General features: G+C 31.0%; 1 protein-coding gene across 2 annotated transcripts in view; it reads right to left on the bottom strand.

Moving 5' to 3' along the window:
- The window catches only part of LOC115877808 (activating transcription factor of chaperone), a 59,208-nt gene that overhangs the window by 30,473 nt on the left and 7,564 nt on the right, over positions 1–21,171 (bottom strand). Inside the window, exon 3 of one of the 2 annotated variants that reach the window (XM_030894128.1) lies at positions 19,674–19,833. In XM_030894128.1, coding sequence (XP_030749988.1) covers positions 19,674–19,833 — 160 coding nt within the window. Of the gene's footprint in view, positions 1–1,634; positions 2,271–19,673; positions 19,834–21,171 lie in introns of those variants that run through there. The other variant, XM_030894129.1, reaches the window with a different exon arrangement.

Raw genomic sequence — 21,171 nt, 5'->3', positions numbered from 1 at the left:
ATTACGATCATTCACAATATTTAAAAAACACAATTAAAATTAACAGAATATCCTAGCAACAGCTTGCGTTAGTCAGTTGTATCCATAGAGAAGCTTGTAACTTAGCTTATAAAACAATCTACTTTTGATTTCTAACCCCAATTTCTCCTGACAGATGATAATCAAAGGCCAAAATGACATTTCTCGCAAATTTTGAAGAACCTATAATTAATGAAAAAGTTAAAAGTTTGATAACTTTTTCTACTAATTGAAAATGTCTACCACGAATTTTGACGTTCTCAATGGTTACAATGAAATTAAAGGAACAAACTTCTACGCTAATTGAAACCACTAATTTATTCCACTAATTGCGAGGTTCTGAATGAAGTTTTTGAATAAAACAATTATGGAGGGAGTATAATACTATCCATTTCGTGAACATCATTCATTCGACATCATGAACTCCTAGTTTTGACAGTCATGTTTGACGTTTCAATTGACAGTTGACACCTTTGGCTTTGATGAGCTTATATTATTTATTATTTATTACTTATTCTGCAAATAGTTTTGTTGAGAGGTAAATCGAGGATATTTTTGTATTAGAACTTAAATTAAAAGTGATATTATTGCAAAAGACTATAAAATAGTAGTTTATAAAAATGTATGCCTTTTAAAAATAAAGCCATAATTGAGATAATTGCGCTTCTCTATACAGGGTGTAAATAAATAAGAGTGAAAAAATAAGGGAGTTGATTGCTTGTTGAAAACTAAAGGGGTTTTATAAGTACACTTTTTTTAGTTTGTTGTTTTCCTAAAAAACGTCCTTTGCTTGTCACTTTGTAGGGTTTTCTCTAATCGAATCACCTTTGTACAATGACTAAAGAATATAAGGACACGTAACGGCTATATAGGATTGAAACAGAATGGTCAGACGCCATTTTTTTTGGAGGAAGGGATGTGTCACCGGCGACAATTTTAGCGACTTTTAATAGACTGTTTTGTGTAGTGAACTTGTATAAACTTTATTACAATGGTGATTTGTTCAGCTTTCAAGTGTAAAAGCCACAACGATAAGAAAGAGCCAGGAGTTACGTTTCATGAGTAAATAAACCGTCCATTCCACCTTTTTAGCGTTTTCTTATTGAATTTGGTAATTATTTTTCTGATATTATTTGTACTTCTATACGTACTATCGACGTGCTCTACGTCGATACTAGTTTTGTATCTTTTGTTAACATTTTAATATTTTTTTTTGTCAAAACATTTATCAAAAATATAAATATCTATTCAAGCTAAGTTATGAAAAAATATGTGGCACGGCACTGTTTGGAGGTATGGTAACAATTTGGGTCTCAGGTAGTATTGGTCCTTGTATTATTTAGTCATTGCTTTTGTATCTCTTCAGGTTTCAGGTTCGATGAGATTAGTGTCAACTGTAGTGCGCATGCTTATATTATGGGACACCGTGTATATGTCCCGAGCCGATTGCGCTTGCTCCCTCCTTATCAAAACAAACAGGAGCCCTATTCTTGACCACCCACATCTTTAAGCGATAATCGCATCTCTGAACCGTATAACAAAACATGTAATGCGTACACGAAAAATTGCGAATGCTGTCAAGAGTAGAACTGCTGCTGTTAATTACAGAAACCTACCGTAACAAAGAGCCATTTTTCGCTGGAATCAGATCAGTCACAGGCGGCGAAATCCAGGCGAAAAAGAAGAACACAGCGGGGCGAAAATATCGATACTTATCCGATCGATACGAACAAAAGTCTATTTTCTCGAATAATAATCGTTTGGTTTTTAGAGAACTAGAATTAAGAGTCTTTTTGAGATACTTGTTCCTTAAGATCTATATAATATTTGTAATTTTAGGCAGTACGAAGGTATTTGTATAAAAAAATTGTAGCGTGAGTCAAAGTTGTCCCAAAAAAAGGGCGGCTTGGGCGGCGGCTGTGGTGACCCCTCAACGTCTTTTGACCAGTTTCTGTGAATTGAACACGATATCCCTGTTCCACGTGTAATGGTAGCTGCACTTCATGCTATTCGGGTCGACCGGAACAAGCATGGGTACGCGAGAACATCGGGAGTCCGGGAAACACACTGTCACAGAGTTTTCCGACAAGAAAATCGAAAAAAGGGCGTAGAATGTGCTTTTTTTCGGGAGCGAAAACGACGTGGAATTAAACGCGATAAGGAGCGACGACGATGCTAGCGGGCAAAAAGGAGAAATCTGTTTGAATCCGCGTAACGCGCGCGGCGAATTGATTTCGATCGTACTCTTCGGTAATAGAGTGGATCGGGTTGGACGGCCATCGAACGCGAGCGGCCCCCCTCCCGTGGAAGGGGACCACGTGACCCAGGGGCGTGCGTTAGCTCGATAAGTACCACCGCGTATGACCTGCTGATAGTAGGGGAGCCGAAGATGCTAAATTGGGATTTAAGGTGGATTTTCATGCATCCCTTATCCGTTGATACGATGATCATCCGTTTTTAAACAAACCTACACGTCTTATATATCGAAAAAGTAAAAACTGAGTCCCAAAGTTGTTTTAATTTGTCCATATTATTTTTTTATTTTATAGGCATTGTTATGAGTTTTCTAAAAAATATTATACTCTACAGTATGTCCCGGATTGTCTTTACAAGAGGAAAAACTTTTTTATTATTGACATTTTGAGAAAAATTCATTCTTCATAAAAAATTTTGCTTGTTCTAATTTTGCTAGCTTAATCGTATTTATACTTTTCCTAATTTCCATACAGTTTTAGATAAAATTAAGAAAAATATGAAAATATGGCTGCATTTTTGTCTGAAAAAAAGTCCTAAAAATCAAAAGGCGTTTCTATGGTAATATCAATTCAATTTCATTCTTTGATAGATTATTATTCATAGAATTTTAATTAAAGTAATATTTTTTGTTCTTTTAAAACATTAAAAAAATGGGCAACGGCCTAGCTACGTCGAAACACCGGTTCCCATTAGAACACCGAAGTTAAGCGACGCAAGGCGATACTGGTGGATGGACGGGTGACCGGTTCGAAACTCTGTATCGTGCTGTTGTCCAAAAAAAGGCAAAAGTGTAAAATCTATTGACACACACTGCTCATTCACGCCGGTTCGAGGTCGGATGAGATCGGATATCCCGTGAGTAAGAGTCGATTTAGACACTTACCAAGTCAGTAAGCCATTGACCATGATATGGCCGAGGACCGCGGTTCGGATTCCGCGTAAACAAGATTCCGCGTAAACAAAGTAGGCCCCGTCCAGATTAGCCCTGGCAGCAAAAAGGAGACGTTAACTGAAATCTTTACTTTACTTTACATTGGGTCTTATGAATAAAAGTTATGCAAATGCTTTTACTTAAATTTCTTGAAATAGACTTATACAATTTGTAAACAACCAACAAAGATAGTTCTATAGAAAAAGCAATTGCTTCTCTTTATTCATCAGGCCCATTAAAGAAGCTCAAAATTTATTTAGCTCAATGCTTTGGAACCGGGGCTGATAGTTATCGGAAAATATGATACTTTAACAACAGCAAAGAATATGACGTTAATCAAAATTAATAATAACCATCTATCAAAGAATGAAATCGAATTGATATTACCATAGAAACGCCTTTTGATTTTTAGGACTTTTTTTCAGACAAAAATTCAGCCATATTTTCAAGTTTTTCTTAATTTTCTCTAAAACGGTATGAAAATTAGGAAAAGTATAAACAGGATTAACCATTGTAGAACAAGCAAAATTTTTTATGAAGACTGCATTTTTCTCAAAATGTTAATAAAAAAAAGTTTTTCCTCTTGTAAAGACAATCCAGGGACATACTGTATACCTACTTATTTTCATGAATATGGTAAAAGATGCTTAATTATTTTAGTTTACGAAAGTGTTTGGTTATGTGAGTGAAATAAAGTTACTTTGATTTTGTGTCATTCAAATAATGTTCATTTATTATGATTGAATAAATCTCCCATTATTATTGCATGATTGTGGATAAAATAAATTATTTATAATGATGCATTTTTTCATAAACGGTTACCAACAATAATAATATAGGAAATTTTTCGATAGGCCCAAAATTATTTACACAAATTTGACCCCGCCATATTTTATCAATTCTATTCCACTTCGGACACAGAATTAGGGATGGCCACGATTTATCGATATATTGAATATATAGATACATTAATGGAAATATCGATATATTTGTATCGATGTTTTACTTCCGATATATCGAGTATATCGATATATCGAAACATCATTTTTAAAACAGTAATTGACAGTAATGTACCAAGGCGCCGCACCATCTGCAGTATCTTTGTTGTCTATGGTGTGATTGTGATATGGTTGTGAACATTTGATTTTTTGATTTCTATTGAATAGAAGGAAATAAGTGAAAGTTAAGAACACGTAAATAACTGTTGAAAGCTTTAAGTTATAGGGTTTTTCTTGGGAATTGGATTGATTTTTAGTTAAACGTTCATTATATCCTTGTTTATATATTCTTATTATATCTACTATTCATTCCAGTCAGGTTCCAGTAAACAGTTGTCGATAAAACAATATGATCGAAAAAAAAACGGGGTCAGAGATGGAGATCGCTGTCATTTTATACGGGGAATGTCATCAATGTACATTTCCAAGCCAACTGGACGCCATTTTTTTATCATACGGTATTTTATGTTTCCAGTCGAAATAAAAGAATTGTGTATCTAATATATATACAGGGTGGTCCGAACTGTATTCCGGAAACTTCGGCAGCATATTCTGCAAATAAAAATATGTAAAAAAGTTCGTATAAATGTATGTCCTAAAATGCTTAGTTTCGGAGATACAGGGTGTAGAAGTTTCATTTTTATTTCGATTTTTTCCAAATAATTTATGAAGTAACGTGAATATTTGGATGAAAATTGGTGTCTGGGAGTTTTTTGACATGAGAAATTTGATTTTGATGTCAATATGACTCCTACTTGTAGAGGGCGCCACCTACATGTGTTTTAACTGTTTTGAAGAGTAATAACTTTTCGTCCGTACCTGTATAAAACTATGGAGTGAAAAAATATACATTTCCATGACTTTTTACGTAAAAAATATCTCTTGGTAAAAATCGCTACGAGCAACGGTTCTCAAGATATTCAGAATGAAAATAGTCAATACATGTCATTACATATATGTCGTATTGACAAAAAATAAACACGTTGAGTGGATAGTTACTTGACTGAAATAATAAATTTGGAAAATTTTTGTTTTTTTTAAATTAATCATAAACTTTTCTGCGAAAAAATGATGATAAAACAATTTCTGTTGAACTTTTGGCACAAAAATATTTCAAATTTATGATTTCAGTCTAACAATTATTTAGTCAACATTTTTAGTTTATGTCAATAATGATAGGTATTGATAGTTTAGATTTCAAATATCTCGAAAACCATTACTCGTAGGGATTTTTACCAAGAGACATTTTTGAAGTAAAAAACTTCGTAAATGTATAATTTTTTATTCGGTAGTTCTATACAGGTACGGACAAAAAGTTATTATTCTTCAAACCAGTTAAAAAATATGTAGATGGCGCCCTCTACAAGTAGGAGTCATATTGACATCAAAATCAAATTTCTCATATCAAAAAACTTCCAGGCACCAATTTTCATCTAAATATTGACGTTACTTCATAAATTATTTGGAAAAAATCGAAATAAAAATGAAACTTCTACACCCTGTGTCTCCGAAACTAAGCATTTTAGGTCATACATTTATACGAGCTTTTTTACTTATTTTTATCTGCAGAATATGCTGCCGAAGTTTCCAGAATACAATTCGGCCCACCCTGTATATATATATATCGATATACAAAATATATCGATATTTTCCATTCGATATACCGATTTCGATATCTTATGATACAATATATCGATATATTTAGTATTTTTGCCATCCCTATACATAGAATTGCGAAGTCGCAAGTCCCTGATTTAAGTTTCTGGGCTAAAAAATGTTGTCAAAACAAAAAGGAACTTGTTTATAACCGGCCGATATTTGCGAGAAAAAAATCTTGACGGTTCAGGGACGGAACTGTGGAAACAGACTGATATTTTGGCTGTTATGCATTACACGATAACCTATCTTTTAACCTATTTACGTGATTTCGAACATTGCAACAATATACGAAGTGATTTTTTTTCTTTGTAGCTAAATGTGATTCATTAGATGTAACAGCAATTAGGAAACAAATTAAATGTAACAGCAATTAGGAAACCCAGATATCAGGTTTTGATGTGCGAAAATTTGATTTTTCAAGTGGGAAAACATCAATTATGTGTCAATATTGATTTATTAATTGATAATACTTATCAAGCCTTATATAATTTTTATATAAGGCTCTTAAAAAGGTATTTAAATAATGTCAGTATGAAATTTGTTTACAGCAAGTTCTAAATTGCAACAACTAGGTACCCAGAAAAACGGCGTCAAAGGTATTATCGATGATAATTTTGCCGAAGTCAAGCCCTAGATGCTATTTACTTCGTCCGTATTCATTTCTTTGTTTTCTAATGGCGCTTACTGCCAGTTGGCCTTAGGAACGTTGTATTTTATTTTTAAATTGATAAAAATGATTTTTAAAAATGATGCATGTAGCTTGAAATTCGAGAAAAAATAAATAATATTTGGAAATAGATTTGTGTGTCTGGAACCGTTCTGTCCTTTTTAATCTTTCTATAATTAAAGTTAATTTTTGACAAGTTTTATGTCAATTTTTAGTAAACGAAATCTAGAGATTGACCTCGCTAAAATTATCACCGATTGTCATATTCCCCTGCCCTCCCTGACGCCGTTTTTTTTCGATCATACCGAAATCTCTCAGGGTGCATCCACACTATCCTAAAAACGGCGTAACGACCTTGAATCGATTTCCAGCAATTCTATTGGCTGAAAAATTCATCTGTCAGAAATTTTATCTGTCAAAAATATCAGCACATAAAATTACTGGAAATCTATTCAAGGTCGTTACGCCGATACGCCGTTTCTAGGACAGTATGGATGCACCCTCAGATCGTGACAAAAATATTCTTACTGATAAAATTTACAAAAGAAATATTTTTTTCTGTTTTCCAAAACATTTAACACGAAATATCTCTGGAATAAAAAGTGTCAAACTCAAAAACGATAAGGTTTTGTAAAGCAAACATTCAGCACTACAACATATTGCCAAATAAGTTTTTGCCAAATAATCAAAATCGATTTTCCAAAATTTTTTCGAAAAAATTCCTCCGCAACCATTGTCGATTTTGTCAAAAACCGAAATCTCTCAGATCGCAACAAAAATATTCTTACTGCTGGTTCATTTTATGTAGAATTGAGACTGCCGCAAGCCGTTTTCCGATATATCTACAGATCTCGAGTTATTTGAGAAAATCTACAAAAGAAATATTTTTTTCTGTTTTCCGAAACATTTAACACGGAATATCTCTAGAACAGAAAGGGTCATTCTCAAAAAAATATATAGTGTTGTAATACTTTAAATTTAAAAAAATAAAAAAATTATCGCAACTTTATTAGAATATTTTGAACGGGAAAGCAGTTAATAATGGCCATTTGTGTTTCTAAGTGCTGTTAAGGAGATGAGCTTTGTTCTCTATCTTGTCTATAACTAAGAGCTTTGTTAATGTAAATAATAACTGTTTATATATTTATAATTAATTTATTTGTGTTTCCTGAAAAATTTTGATTAAAAGAAAATATATAAAAGTGGGCAACGCTGTGCCGGTTCAGCTTAATCACGTGACTAAGTTTATTTGACATGAACTATACAGGGTGGTCCGAACTGTATTCCGAAAACTTCTGTAGCATATTCTGTAGATAAAAATAAATAAAAATTGTTCGATAAAAATAAAAAAATATGTCCAAAAATGCTTAGTTTCGGAGATACAGGGTATAGAAGTTTCATTTTTATTTCGATTTTTTCCAAACAATTTCTGAAGTAACCTCAATAGTTGGATGAAAATTGGTGTCTTTGGAGTTTTTTGACATGAGAAATTTGATTTTAATGTCAATATGACTTTTACTAGTAGAAGGCGCCACCTACATATTTTTTAACTGGTTTAAAGAGTAATAACTTTTTGTCTGTACCTGTATAAAACTACTGAGTAAAAAAATATACATTTACGACGTTTTTTACGTAAAAAATGTCTCTTGGTAAAAATCGCTACTAGTATTGGTTTTCGAGATATTTAGAATCGAAATTATCAATACCTGTCATCATTGACATAAATTAAACATGTTGACTAAATAGTTATTAGACTGAGAGCATAAATTTGAAAGTTTTTGTGCCAAAAGTTCAACAGAAACTGTTTTATCATCATTTTTTTGCAGAAAAACTTATGATTAATTTAAAAAATTAAAAATTTCCAAAATTTATTATTTCAGTGACATAACTATCTACTTAACGTGTTTATTTTTCGTCAATAATGACATGTATTGACTATTTCCATTCTAAATATCTTGAGAACGGTGGCGCGTAGCGATTTTTATCAAGAGATATTTTTTAGGTAGAAAATCACGGAAATGTATATTTATTCACTCAGTGGTTTTTAAAACACATGTATATTTTTTACGTAAAAAGTCACAGAGATGTATATTTCTTTCCTCGGTAGTTTTATACAGGTACGGACAAAAAGTTATTACGCTTCAAAACAGTTAAAACACATGTTGGTGGCGCCCTCTACCAGTAGGAGTCAAATATCAAAATCAAATTTCTCATGTCAAAAAACTCCCAGAACCCAATTTTCATCCAAATATTGATGTTACTTCAGAAATTATTTAGAAAAAATCGAAATAAAAATGAAACTTCTACACCCTATCTCTAAAAATAAGCATTTTCGGACATACATTTATATGAACTTTTTTACTTATTTTTATCTGCAGAATATGCTGCCGAAGTTTCCGGAATACAGTTCGAACCACCCTGTATACAGGGTGGCGCACCTCATTCGCCTCGATTGATTATACGAAAACGGAAAGATATAGAAATAAAATATTTTATGGGTATATTTGGGGAGGCGATGTGCACAATTTAAAATTGTTTTGAAATATACAGGGCGTCTCAGAACTAAGATCCATACCAAAGTTATATTTTTTCTTATGGAACACCCGGTATTTTATTTCATTTTTGGATTCTTAGGCCCAAAAAAAGGCATTTATTATAAGGGTTAAATATGTTTAAAATCATTGGTTTTTGAGATATCTAAAGATATTTAAATATGCATGCTACAAGAAAATTGATTATCAACACCCTGTATATTACTTTTCAGAATTAATTCTTGTGCTGAGTTTAAAGATAAAGAAATAAACTTTACTGAAAAATGTTATTGTTGCCTTAAATTTATACAGGGATACCAAAAATTAGTGATCTACTTTAAGGATTTATTTTACATAAAAACTTTGTTATTTCAAATGCAACACCCTGTATTTTTTTAAAAAAATCGAAGCAGATTCAAATGCTCTTTCAAACTATATTAGGGTTTCCTATACCTATCTATCTCAGATTTTGAATAAAAAGCGATTTTTAAATAAAATGTCAATCAAGATGCCTGGTATAGCCATGGCAATTTTCTAGTGACAGTTAGTAACTATTTTCAAAATCGATATTAATGTATGGACATTATTATTTAAACAGTTTACTAAAATTTACCCACAATAGTTTAATAAGTAAGTATTCTTTATTTTGTGAGAAAAAATATCTCTTGGCCTCAAGAGCAAGAGCTAATGCTCAAAGATATCCAAATAGGAATCTTCCTGATAAGCGTTCCTTTGAAAAACTACTTGTCCTATTTCTTATTTCGTAGAATTGGTAGTGTAGTTTATAAAAAACCTATTAGGCAGAAACCTGTCGTTGGAAGCGAAGAAATTGAATTTGCCGTAATTGGCTCTTTTATAAAAAATTCATATACTATTTACAAGTTATCGTAAAATAAAACAAAGAACTACTTCGTTTTTCTTGATAGAATAATAAATACATATTAATAAATATTATTTATTAAAATATTGTAGATCAATTAAATAAAATTAAACTGGTATAGATTTAAATAAAGTCTACGAACTAATGTCGATTTTGAAAATAGTTACTAACTGTCACTAGCAAATTGTCATCGCGACACCAGCTATCTTGATTGCCATTTCATTGAAAAATCGCTTTTTATTCAAAATCTGAGCTAGATAGGTATAGGAAACCCTAATATAGTTTGAAAGAGCATTTGAATCTGCTTCGATGTATTTGAAAAAATAAGGGGGTTGCATTTGAAATAAAGTTTTTATGTAAAATAAATCCTTAAAATAGATCACTAATTTTTGGTACCCCTGTATAAATTTAAGGAAGCAAACATTTATTAGTAAAGTTTATTTCTTTGCCTTTAACCTCAGCACAAGAATTAATTCTGAAAAGTAATGTACACGGTCTTAATCAATTCTCTTGTAGCATGCATCTTTAAATATCTTTAAATATCTCAAAAACCAATGATTTTAAACATATTTAACCCTTATAATAAATGTCTTTTTTTGGACCGAAGAATCCAAAAATTAAATAAAATACCGGGTGTTCCATAAGAAAAAATATAACTTTGGTATGGATCTTAGTTCTGAGACACCCTGTATATTTCAAAATAATTTTAAATTGTGCACATTGACTCCCCACATATACCCATAAAATATTTTGTTTCTACATCTTTCCGTTTTCGTATAATCAACCGAGGCGAATGAGGTGCGCCACCCTGTATGTAAATTCCATATCTATAAATAAAATAATCTTTTTTTTTTCATTTTTATTTCTACGTTCCATCAGGTTCCATCACACATAGAAGGTTTTCTTACTTTGATAAGAAGATAAGTCACCGTCAAAGCACAGATTTTTAGCAAAAAAGTAAGATAAAACATAATGTAAAGAAGTAAACCCCCCAGGTTTTTCCGGACCAAGATCTCAATTTGTAAATAAACAACTTTGGCGATGTCAAATTGAATTTTAAAGGCAGAAAACTGAACATATATGACAACATTGTTAATAAAATGTTCGGAAACAATATTTTCGATTATCTACTAATCAGATATTACCAAAAAAAATAATAAAAATTTCTTTTCAACAACTTTTTATTATAATACAAATTAGTTACATACATTAAAAAATCGCATACCAGAATAAAACATATTTTTATAAATGAATTTTTTCCTCTCTTGAACAGAATAGCACTAAACACATTAATAACATTGACCTTTTGACACTTGTTTTGCAACTTAATCAATCGGCTTGCTTAACTGACACAAATCAAGTCCTAATTGCCAACACAAAAACTGATGTTTGCTCACTACTGGTTTCTTGGGAAAATTTTAGTTTTCTGTTGTCTTGTTCGCCGAATTATATCAATCAGATTTTCTCGAACAAGAAAATTACCCAGTTTTAATAAAATAAAAATACGTATAGAAAACCGAATAAAAATTGGCGCGCACGTCATCAATATTTGACGAATGCACGTCGCAATGTTGCCACGGCTACTCTTTTTACTTTGAGAAATGTCAAATAAAATTCGTAATTTTTGTCACCGATTTTTCACTACAATTTTAGATACAAATTTTTTTATATTTACATTATTATTTTGTCTATAACTCTGTTTTTTTTTCTCAGGTAAGATTTCGACAGACGATGACAGAAGAAAAGCAGATGACGTCCCATACCAATCTATTTCTTTTACTAAAAAAAGTTTCTAATATTTTTTAAGTTTACTATGGATGGGTTTATATATAAATCCGTCGTGCGTCGTCTCTTGTTGTTTTTAACCAGTTTTATTGGTTTACTTCAAAAATGACAGATCATATTTCAATTTTATTGGTTTGACGGAATGATGAACGACAAACGGACGCCGATGCGTATGAACTTGCCTTTAGATTTTTGAGGCTTGTCAAATTCTTGCCAAATTATAGGTTATAATTTTGTGTCAACTTATGTCAAATATCTGCGTTTTGGAAGATGATGCATTTTGATTCGTGTTGTTATTACGTGTTTTGTGCCTTTTGAAGTCAAGAGGAGGAAAAATCGAGGGAAAATTAACTGTAGATCCAGAGCACAGTTTATAGTTAATGCTCGCTGTCCAGGCAGAAAACACCAATAAAGTTACCATCAATAAAGTTTGTATACCATCTCGTCATAGATAAGTGCATCTCGTATATGCTACAAGGATCGTACTAAACATATACTACTGAAGTAGCTGTAAAATATCGACATCACACGATAGGTAAATAATGGATTTTAGTACTGCAGAAAAATAATGTCAAAAGGTACTGATTTAAAAAAATTAAGATTAAAGTTAATTAATCAACCTTTAAGATATAAAATTTGGTAAGTGTTATTATTAATAAAATAGTTTGTTTTATTTATTCCTGTGGAATATTACAAATTTGTATTTGTACATAAGTTATATTGATAAATATAATATTAATGCGGGAAGTTTCTTCAAGCTTGAAAGTAAGATATGTTTTTTTATATTTTTTTGGTATGTGGTGTTTTATTCTTGTTTGTTTTGTATTAACACATGCCGTTTTTTTTAATAAAATAACTCGATTACATTTTATCGTTATGTAATCACTTATCAGTCAAATTTTAAACATATATTAATTTCCTGCTATGCGTTCCAGTTGTACCACCTTATTTCTTTGTAAAATAAAATAAACTACTTTGAAATTAAAATGACAGACACATCTATCACCGTCAAGGATCTTGTCGTTGGACAGACTATAATAATTGTTAATGATATTGATAGTAATTTTAGTCTTAATTCAGTTCTAGTAAAATGAGCCCGTTTTTCGTCTAGGTACGTTTTGAATGAACCGGTTAGACTGACAGGTAAACCGTTATATGTAGACGAAGCTTCATAGTTCAGCTACGTTGCATTGAGTGAGCTAATCAAATGTATCTTTTAAACAAACTTCGAAACCAAAAATATATATGATAAAAACATAAAACGGTAGTTTATAGTAATATTATTACTTCGTCCTTGTTATTATTTACGAAGCAAGGTTACCGACTAAGAAAAGTTAAAACGTTTTAAAACAAGCGATACAAAGGGTCATGGTATTTGATTTAAGATTAGAAATTGCGGAAATTTGAGTGACATTAGGCGAGGTAATACTTAATTTTGTTTTGACAGAAGCGAAATAAAAATACTGTAATTGATATATAGCGCGTTTTGGGAAGGTCTTACTAAATTTAGATAACACCCTATTTTTATAGGATTAGACAGACAAATATTACTGTACAACTAAGGTGAAGTCTGTACAACGAGTCAGGGAAGATTTTGACATGACAGAATATACAATTTACCTGTGAATTAAAATGACAGACGCAACTGTCAAGGTCATGCATACTCTAGGTGGACAGACTATGTTCAACAAGATGTATACAAACCAAATGGAACCAGAATAATGTTAGGGTGCCATTAATTTATTAAAAAGATTGATAAATCTCGATAAAAGAAACATATTTTCTCTTTACCCTTTTTCAAATAAGTCCAAAATATCCGACATGTTTTACTTGGAAAATTTTAAAAAAATAATAATTTTTCGCTTAAATTTTGAGAACCACTGGATTTTTTCTCGGTTTTCTTTCTTGTAAATTTAATCTACTACCTAGGCATGTTGCCATATTGATGAAATTATTATGTTTTTAACTAAAAATTTAAAAAGTGCCAAAACATTTTTTTAAAAATTCCAAATTTTCAATTTTTTTTCGCGAAAAAAAATAATTAACGTGTTTCTGGGACCGAAATATACTACCCCAAAAATATTTGTACTTATTTAAGACTCGCCCTGTATAAATAATTCATAATACGATTAACTCTGAATTAAACAATCATATTTATACGTCAATTTTCGGCTTTTAAAAATAAATTTGACAACACTACAATAATTGTTTATTTACAAGTTAGGGCCTTGGGGATTTTGCTGTTTAAAAACTCTTATCATTGACTTTACTTGTGAAAATATTTACTTGGCTTTTTCAATTCAGATTAGATGGAAGAAATACATTTTCTAGATCACTTTCCCATTGGCGTAACTACAGGGGTACCGGGGGTGTCGGGCCCCGCCCCCAGGTACTACACCCCCCAGAGAAATCTTGAATTATGACTCTTGGCTTGGTATTAATTTTTATTTACTTGTGATGTATGAAAAATGACGCTTTCTAGTTTTGTTTAGTTAATATTATTTTGTTGTGTTAAAAAAATGTGCTAATTTTTATTTGTTTAGACAAATTATAGGTATTTAAGTAATCTACAGGAATCAAGTCTATGAAATTTATTGATAGAGAAATTCATGTAAATGTTTTATTCAAAAATGTGTTTTTTAAATTATTCATGTTTTAAAAAACAAAAGCTCTAGCCCCCCCCCTGGGTTCAGCCTCAGGCCCCCTCCCCAGGATGAATTGCTAATTGCTAGTTACGCTAATGCAACTTTTTTTTATCGTACGGTACGCGCATTTGGGCTTTTACTGAAGATTGTAAAAAAATATTGTATAGTGATTTTATTTTCTACTCCCCTTGTATATAAAAATTATAATTATTCATCAACAACCAGTCCGGCATGTTTTTCATAGGAATTATATCGCGAACTAAAAGAGTTTTATAATTAATTAACGAATGTGCTGCCCCTGAGCGAGACAACTATCTTACGGAAAACCTCGGATATACGGTCTCCAGCTAACCATTCCGATCCGCTTAAAAACTAAACAATTTATTCAATAATAATCGACGGGAATTATAACAAACCCGTTTTAATTTACATAACGCTGTATTGTTGTGATAGGCAGGCAACCAAACATACACGAATTTATGATACATACAGATACATATACAAGGCGATCCCAATTGTGAAAAAGTTCGTATAAATTTAAAGCTTCATTCGGAACCTCGCAATTAGTGGAATAAATTAGTGATTTCAATAACACTTTATACTTTTTTTAGTTTATGATCATTCACAATGGTTAAAAAATAATAATAGTAATTATATAATCTAATAGTTATTAGACTGATATAATAAATCTGGATTTTTGTGCCAAAGGTTCAACAGAAACTGTTTTATCACAATTTAAAAAAAAATATTCCTATATTTTTCAGTTCAGTCAAATAACTCAAGGTGCTAATGAATCTTTTTTTTATTGCAAATGGAACCATAATATAGAGAGATATGGCAACGATATGCATTAACGGAGTTGCATTAAATGCAGTATTAACGGAGGCGTTATTTTGGCAACTATGATAGTTAAAGTGTCATAATAAGCGTTTGTGCGCTATTAACGTTACCGCATGCCGGTATTTAGGTGGAGAATAAATAAATAAATAAATGTCTTGATTGTCAAAAAATTTTAGAATTTGTAGACAAAGGCAAAGTAAACAAACAAAAGCGAATACAAAACAAGTATACAAATTACACTGTCAGTCTTATTGTTTAAAATAAACATTTATAAATGTTTACAATGTCAAAGAATAAAAAAATAAAAATAAGATTCAAAAATATTTAGTAAGTTTATAGTAAATATAGTAATAGCAAATATCAGACCAGTCTTTTACAAGATCAAATTCAATTATCAAAATATAAGTCATTTACGGCGTAGAAAGCCTTGTCTAGTAAATAAGATTTCAATGCTTTGCGAAATGAAGAAAATGATGCTATGGATTTGATTTCAAATGGCAGGTGATTGTGCATTTTTTTTTGAGTTGTATAATATTGAACTTTTAACAAACTCTGAGCGTGGGGTAGGTAGACAAAGATCTTGCTCCATGTTCCTAAGTGGATAAGTGTGAGATGGCCTTTCTTGAGAAGCTGATACATGCTTACGTATTAGGCAAACGGATTCAAATATAAATAAGAAAGGAAGAGTTAATATTTTTAATTTTTTAAAACAGTTCTGGCAATGAGTTCTGCTGTTTAGTTCCAGTGAAATATCGAACAGCTCTCTTCGGGAGCTTAAAAAAGCGGCCAAATTGAATCGCACAACACGTACCCCAGAATGGAAGGGCATATCTGAGGTACGACTCAAAAAGTGCATAATAAACAGTTCTAACCACTGACAAGTTAAGCTCCTTAGAAACAGATCTTAATGCAAAACAGGCAGAGCTTAATTTTTTCGACAAAGCGTCCATATATGCATGTCCCATTTCAGAGAATTGCCTACAACAAGCCCTAAGAATTTTACAGAAGACACCGTGCGCTAATTTGACAGTTTCTGAACGTTATTTTATCAGTTGAGATACTGTATTTTTTATAAAAATTGAGATCTCTCGGAACTCTTTATCGGGTTAATTTGTACTCTTTTTTTCTTTTAGACACTAATTAAAACTCCTGATATATTTAATAGCTATTTTTTATAAAAATAAAGAAAAATGATGAATATAAATGCTCTTTTGATTGACAAAATCAGAAAACTAGGTTAAGGCGAAATTTTTAAAAATGTTGGCATAATCGTCAAAATCAATCAACGCTATTTTGTGTTGCCATAACTCGAAGTTCGACAAACGCAAATGTCAAAATAACGTCAGCGCTAATAGCGGAATCGCGACAGTATTGGACTTCGCCATATCTCTCTAATATGATTTTTATAGAATTCGAAATTTTGGCGAAAACACGTTTTTCGTATTACAATAAATTAACAAAACCACCGAACTATGTAGGCAACATGTTTATTTTTTGTCAGTGATGACATATATTCATAACTTCCGATCTAAATACCTTGAGAAAGGTTGCTCGTAGCGATTTTTAATAAGAGACCTTATTTAAGAGAAAAGTTATTACTCTTCCATATTAATCCCCTATAATTCTCCACTTAAATATTTTGATATACTCCTTAAGCGTCATTCGGAACCTCGCAATTAGTGGAATAAATTAGTGGTTTCAGTTACACTTTATACTTTTTAGTTTATGATCATTCGCAATGTTTAAAAAACACAATTAAAATTAATAGAGTATCCTAGCAACAGTTTGCGTTAGTCAGTTGTATCCATAGAGAAAGCCTCATATTTAGCTTATAAAACAATCAACTTTTGATTTCTAGCCACAATTTATCTTGACGGAAAATTTCTCGCAAATTTTGAAGTATAATTAGTGGAAAAGTTAAAAGTTTGATAACTTTTCCTACTAATTGAAAATTCTAGCGCTAATTTTGACGTTCTGAATGCTTACATTAAAATTAAAGGAACAAACTTCTACGCTAATTGAAACCACTAATTGCGAGGTTCTGAATGAAGCTTTAATCGTTTTATTCAAAGATCTCGAAATAAAAATCAAACGTTCCCACAAGTTTATAAACATCAGTAAATATCAAAAACTATCTGAGGTTTAATAACAAAAACAAATAGTTTACTTTAAACAATATTGATGCGCTAATAATACACGAAATTTGAAAAATACACCAAAAATATGTTGTTCCATTTATTGAAAAGTAATGTAGGCCAAACAAAATATATTTGATTAATCAGAGACAGTAAATATACCCCCGTGGAGGTTATTAATGTGAAAATATTTTTTCTGATGTGAGAAATTATTGATTAAGCCTTAAAAATCCCCTAGAACAAGACAAATCGATTAGAAAAACAAATCGATTAGAAAAACAAATCGATTTGGTTTTATCCTGTTAAAAAAAAGAAAAACGAAGGACAGAGTATTATATTTATATTTAATATTGCAGCAGACTGGTCATAGGCCGTGTTCATGATGGAAAATTATACAATTTTAGTTCCCAGCGATTCAGGTATACAGGGTGTCCCAGGCTGAGCGTGCATTAGAAGTTTCTAGAGAACTAAAATATCTAGATCGGAGATTTTTTGCACATTACTGTTTCAGAACGAGATCTATGGATAAATATTTTCTATATGGCGGCACTTCCGGAAATACCGAAAATTGTCAACAACTTTCTTATTTTAAATGGGTACCCCCATTTTTTATTACATAGTTAAATTCTCTGTAAAATTTTAAGGGTTTTGATGTTAAACATTTTGCGCTTTTTTTTTCGATCAACGGAATATTATTAATAATATCAACTATTAGATATCACTAAAGAGCAAAAATACGAGATATATTTTTATAAATACACTTTTTAAACCATTAAGGGCAGACAGTATTTATAATATAGGAAATTCAAATAATTCGTTTTCTGACAGATGGAAATAAATTGTCTGACCGTTTGACACTTAATGTTACAGGAAGCTAGATAAAATCAAGAAAAATATACGTTTTCAAATGAAATCTTAAATAACTTAAAAACGATTTATTTTAGGTATTAGTAACGAATTGAAAAACATTTTCATTAGTGAAATAAAAAAAGTGGGTTTCCGTTTAAAAAAAAAATATTTATGATAATTTTTTAATCGCTCAATTCCATGACAGCTACCGCCATTATTATATGACATTTGAACAATTTAATTTTTGAAATAAATAGCCATATGTCTTCTCTTTATGTCACAGTGGCTGTGGTAATCATTAAATTTGACTTTTAGGCTATACAAATTTTTTTTGACAGGTAGTTTTTTCGTCCAAAAATTGCAAATATGTTTTTTCTCAAAAACGGTTAATGTTAGGTATAGAGTGTTTAACATCAATATTCATAGAATTTTACAGAGAATTTAAGTATGTAATAAAAAATGGGGAATTCCATTTAAAATAAGGAAGTTGCTGTCAACTTCCGGTATTTCCTATTTCATATTGAAAATATTCCTACATTTCATATTGAAAATATTTTTAATCGATAGATCCCGTTGTGAAACAATGATGTGCGAAAAATCTCCAATCTAGATATTGTAGTTCTCTAGTATAATAACTTCTAATGCACGCTCAGCCTGGGACACCCTGTATACCTACGCCAATAATTATTTTGAACGTATCAATATTGACTTATTTAATTCGTTTTTTGATCGTATATTCTAGTTCACTTATTGTCAAGTCATGTCAAATATATTTCATCAGTATGAAAATACACATTGTGTTAATATTAAATATAACATGAAAATTGTGCACCATCATACAGTAATGGAGAGAAGTAGCTATAAAGACGCACGTTTTACTGATATACAAGTAAAATATTCGAATCACCTCAGAATAACTAATATTAATCGCAATAAAAAAATACTTTAAATAGTTTTTTTGAAATCAGATGTAAACATAACATTTCTAAATTACTAAAAAAATATTTATGTTTGATTATTACAAATATAGCGTTTCATTAACTTATAAAGATGTTTTCTACGCAGCTCATATAACATTCATATTTAATAAATAAAAAAATACAATAATTCTTGTTGCAAAAAAGATAAAATATAGCAAACACGTAAATATAACTAGATATTGACGTTCTGCTTGGTACAAATAAAATATGATCTTTGAAAAACAATGGCTTTGAAAGACAATAAGTTGAATCATTTTGGATTAGGCATTTTATATTTCCGAGATTTTTCGGGATCCCCGGTTTAGAAACCCTATTTCATATATTTTATTTATATTTTTATTCTTTAGAGTAGAGACATTAAATGATACAATAATTATATAGGGTGTAAACAATATGCGCGAAATAAACCAGAAAGCGATGGTTTTATTTATGAAAAAAAAATCTTGCCATATAAATTGCATTGCAAATTGTATTGAATTATGAACTATGGTATGCTTACCGTCTTTGATGAGGTCATCTAGATCCACTAATTTTTCCAGATTCTCCAATACCTGGGAAGCATATTCGGCCTTGGATTCGCATGTCTCGAAATTTTCATCTTCCAATTTGATATAATCCAGTGACGTTTCATAGAATGAGCAGTCGAGCTCAGTTGCCTCCTTTAGAAAGAAATGTATTTTTAAATTTTAACAAGTATCGTTTGATAAAAAAAAATCGACGTCATAGTGCATATTCAAATAACAATTGATAATAATTTCTGTCGGGAAAAATTAGTCAAAATTAATATTTAATTTAGAAGAAAAGTTAATGTTCCTAAATACATATCAAATGGGTTGATGCCGTATAAAAAAATGTTTGGCACTCATTTTTAAATTTTCTAGTTTGAATGGTACTATAATAGGGTTAGCTATGGTACTTCTATTACTATGACGTTAAAATGACGGATATTGGTAACATGTCATTTGTTTTATAGCCTTAAAAAACTGAAAATTATAAACCAAATTTCAGCAGGATCAGAATGACAATTTATGACAGAAATATAAAAAAAAAACTTATAAATCAACACAAAGATATTTTGTGATAGAATATAATAAATTGTCTAATTCTGTCCATAAATTGTGATTAATGAAGATTTCTAGATTTAATTTTAAGCTATTTAGATTAAGCCTTTAATATTTGACAACATACAATAATTGGAAATTTTTGACAGTAGTAGGTGCCCGGTGGCGTAGAGGTACAGGCTCTCGTCTACCAATCTCAAGGTAGTGGGTTGGAATCCCACACCCGGCATTTCATCAGCCGACTATTTTTATTAAAATAAAAAAATAGTTTTGGTACCTAGGTCGACTCAGCCTTAAATGAGAATACTTGGGATTCGCAATCCTGAGGTAATAATAATAGGCGGTTGAAGCGTAGTGCTAGCCACATTACCTTCTAGTACGGGAGGTGGCGACACTAAACTATGTAAGATTTCATAACGATTAGTTTTACTTTTTTTGTATCATTTCAAAGCTATCGAAACCTAAAATCGATTCCTGCAGGGGTACCAGCGGGACACTGATTGACCGCGATATGTTAATTATGTTAAAAAAAAGTTTCATTGTTAAAAATAATAAAAGTAGAAACTATCAATTTTTTAATAGCATTTAAATACAACATAAAACGACATCCTGCCACTTTTTAGGTAGACCTATACACTCCTGCCATAATTTTATTTATGTGAAAAAAATTTATCCATTGATATAAATTATAAAAGTTGATTTTTTTTAGCATTTCATGAATAATTACGATAACTAAAAAACATATCCTGCCAGTCATTTGATGGGACCTGGCTTCGGCAGGAGCAAAGTTGTTGAGCGGGAACACCTTTATACATATATTCAATATTCTAGGCTTCCAAATTCTAAATCTAAAGGTTCTCAATGCGTTATATATTGAGTGATTATATACACAGGTATGCGCGCGTCAATGAAAATGTAAAAATCTGGTTAAAAGTA

This window comes from Sitophilus oryzae, unplaced genomic scaffold (assembly GCF_002938485.1).
Source record: "Sitophilus oryzae breed Bouriz unplaced genomic scaffold, Soryzae_2.0 scaffold_1499_pilon_pilon, whole genome shotgun sequence".
Classification (NCBI taxonomy): Eukaryota; Metazoa; Arthropoda; class Insecta; order Coleoptera; family Curculionidae; genus Sitophilus; species Sitophilus oryzae.
This window is presented reverse-complemented; position numbering and strand designations above follow the sequence as displayed.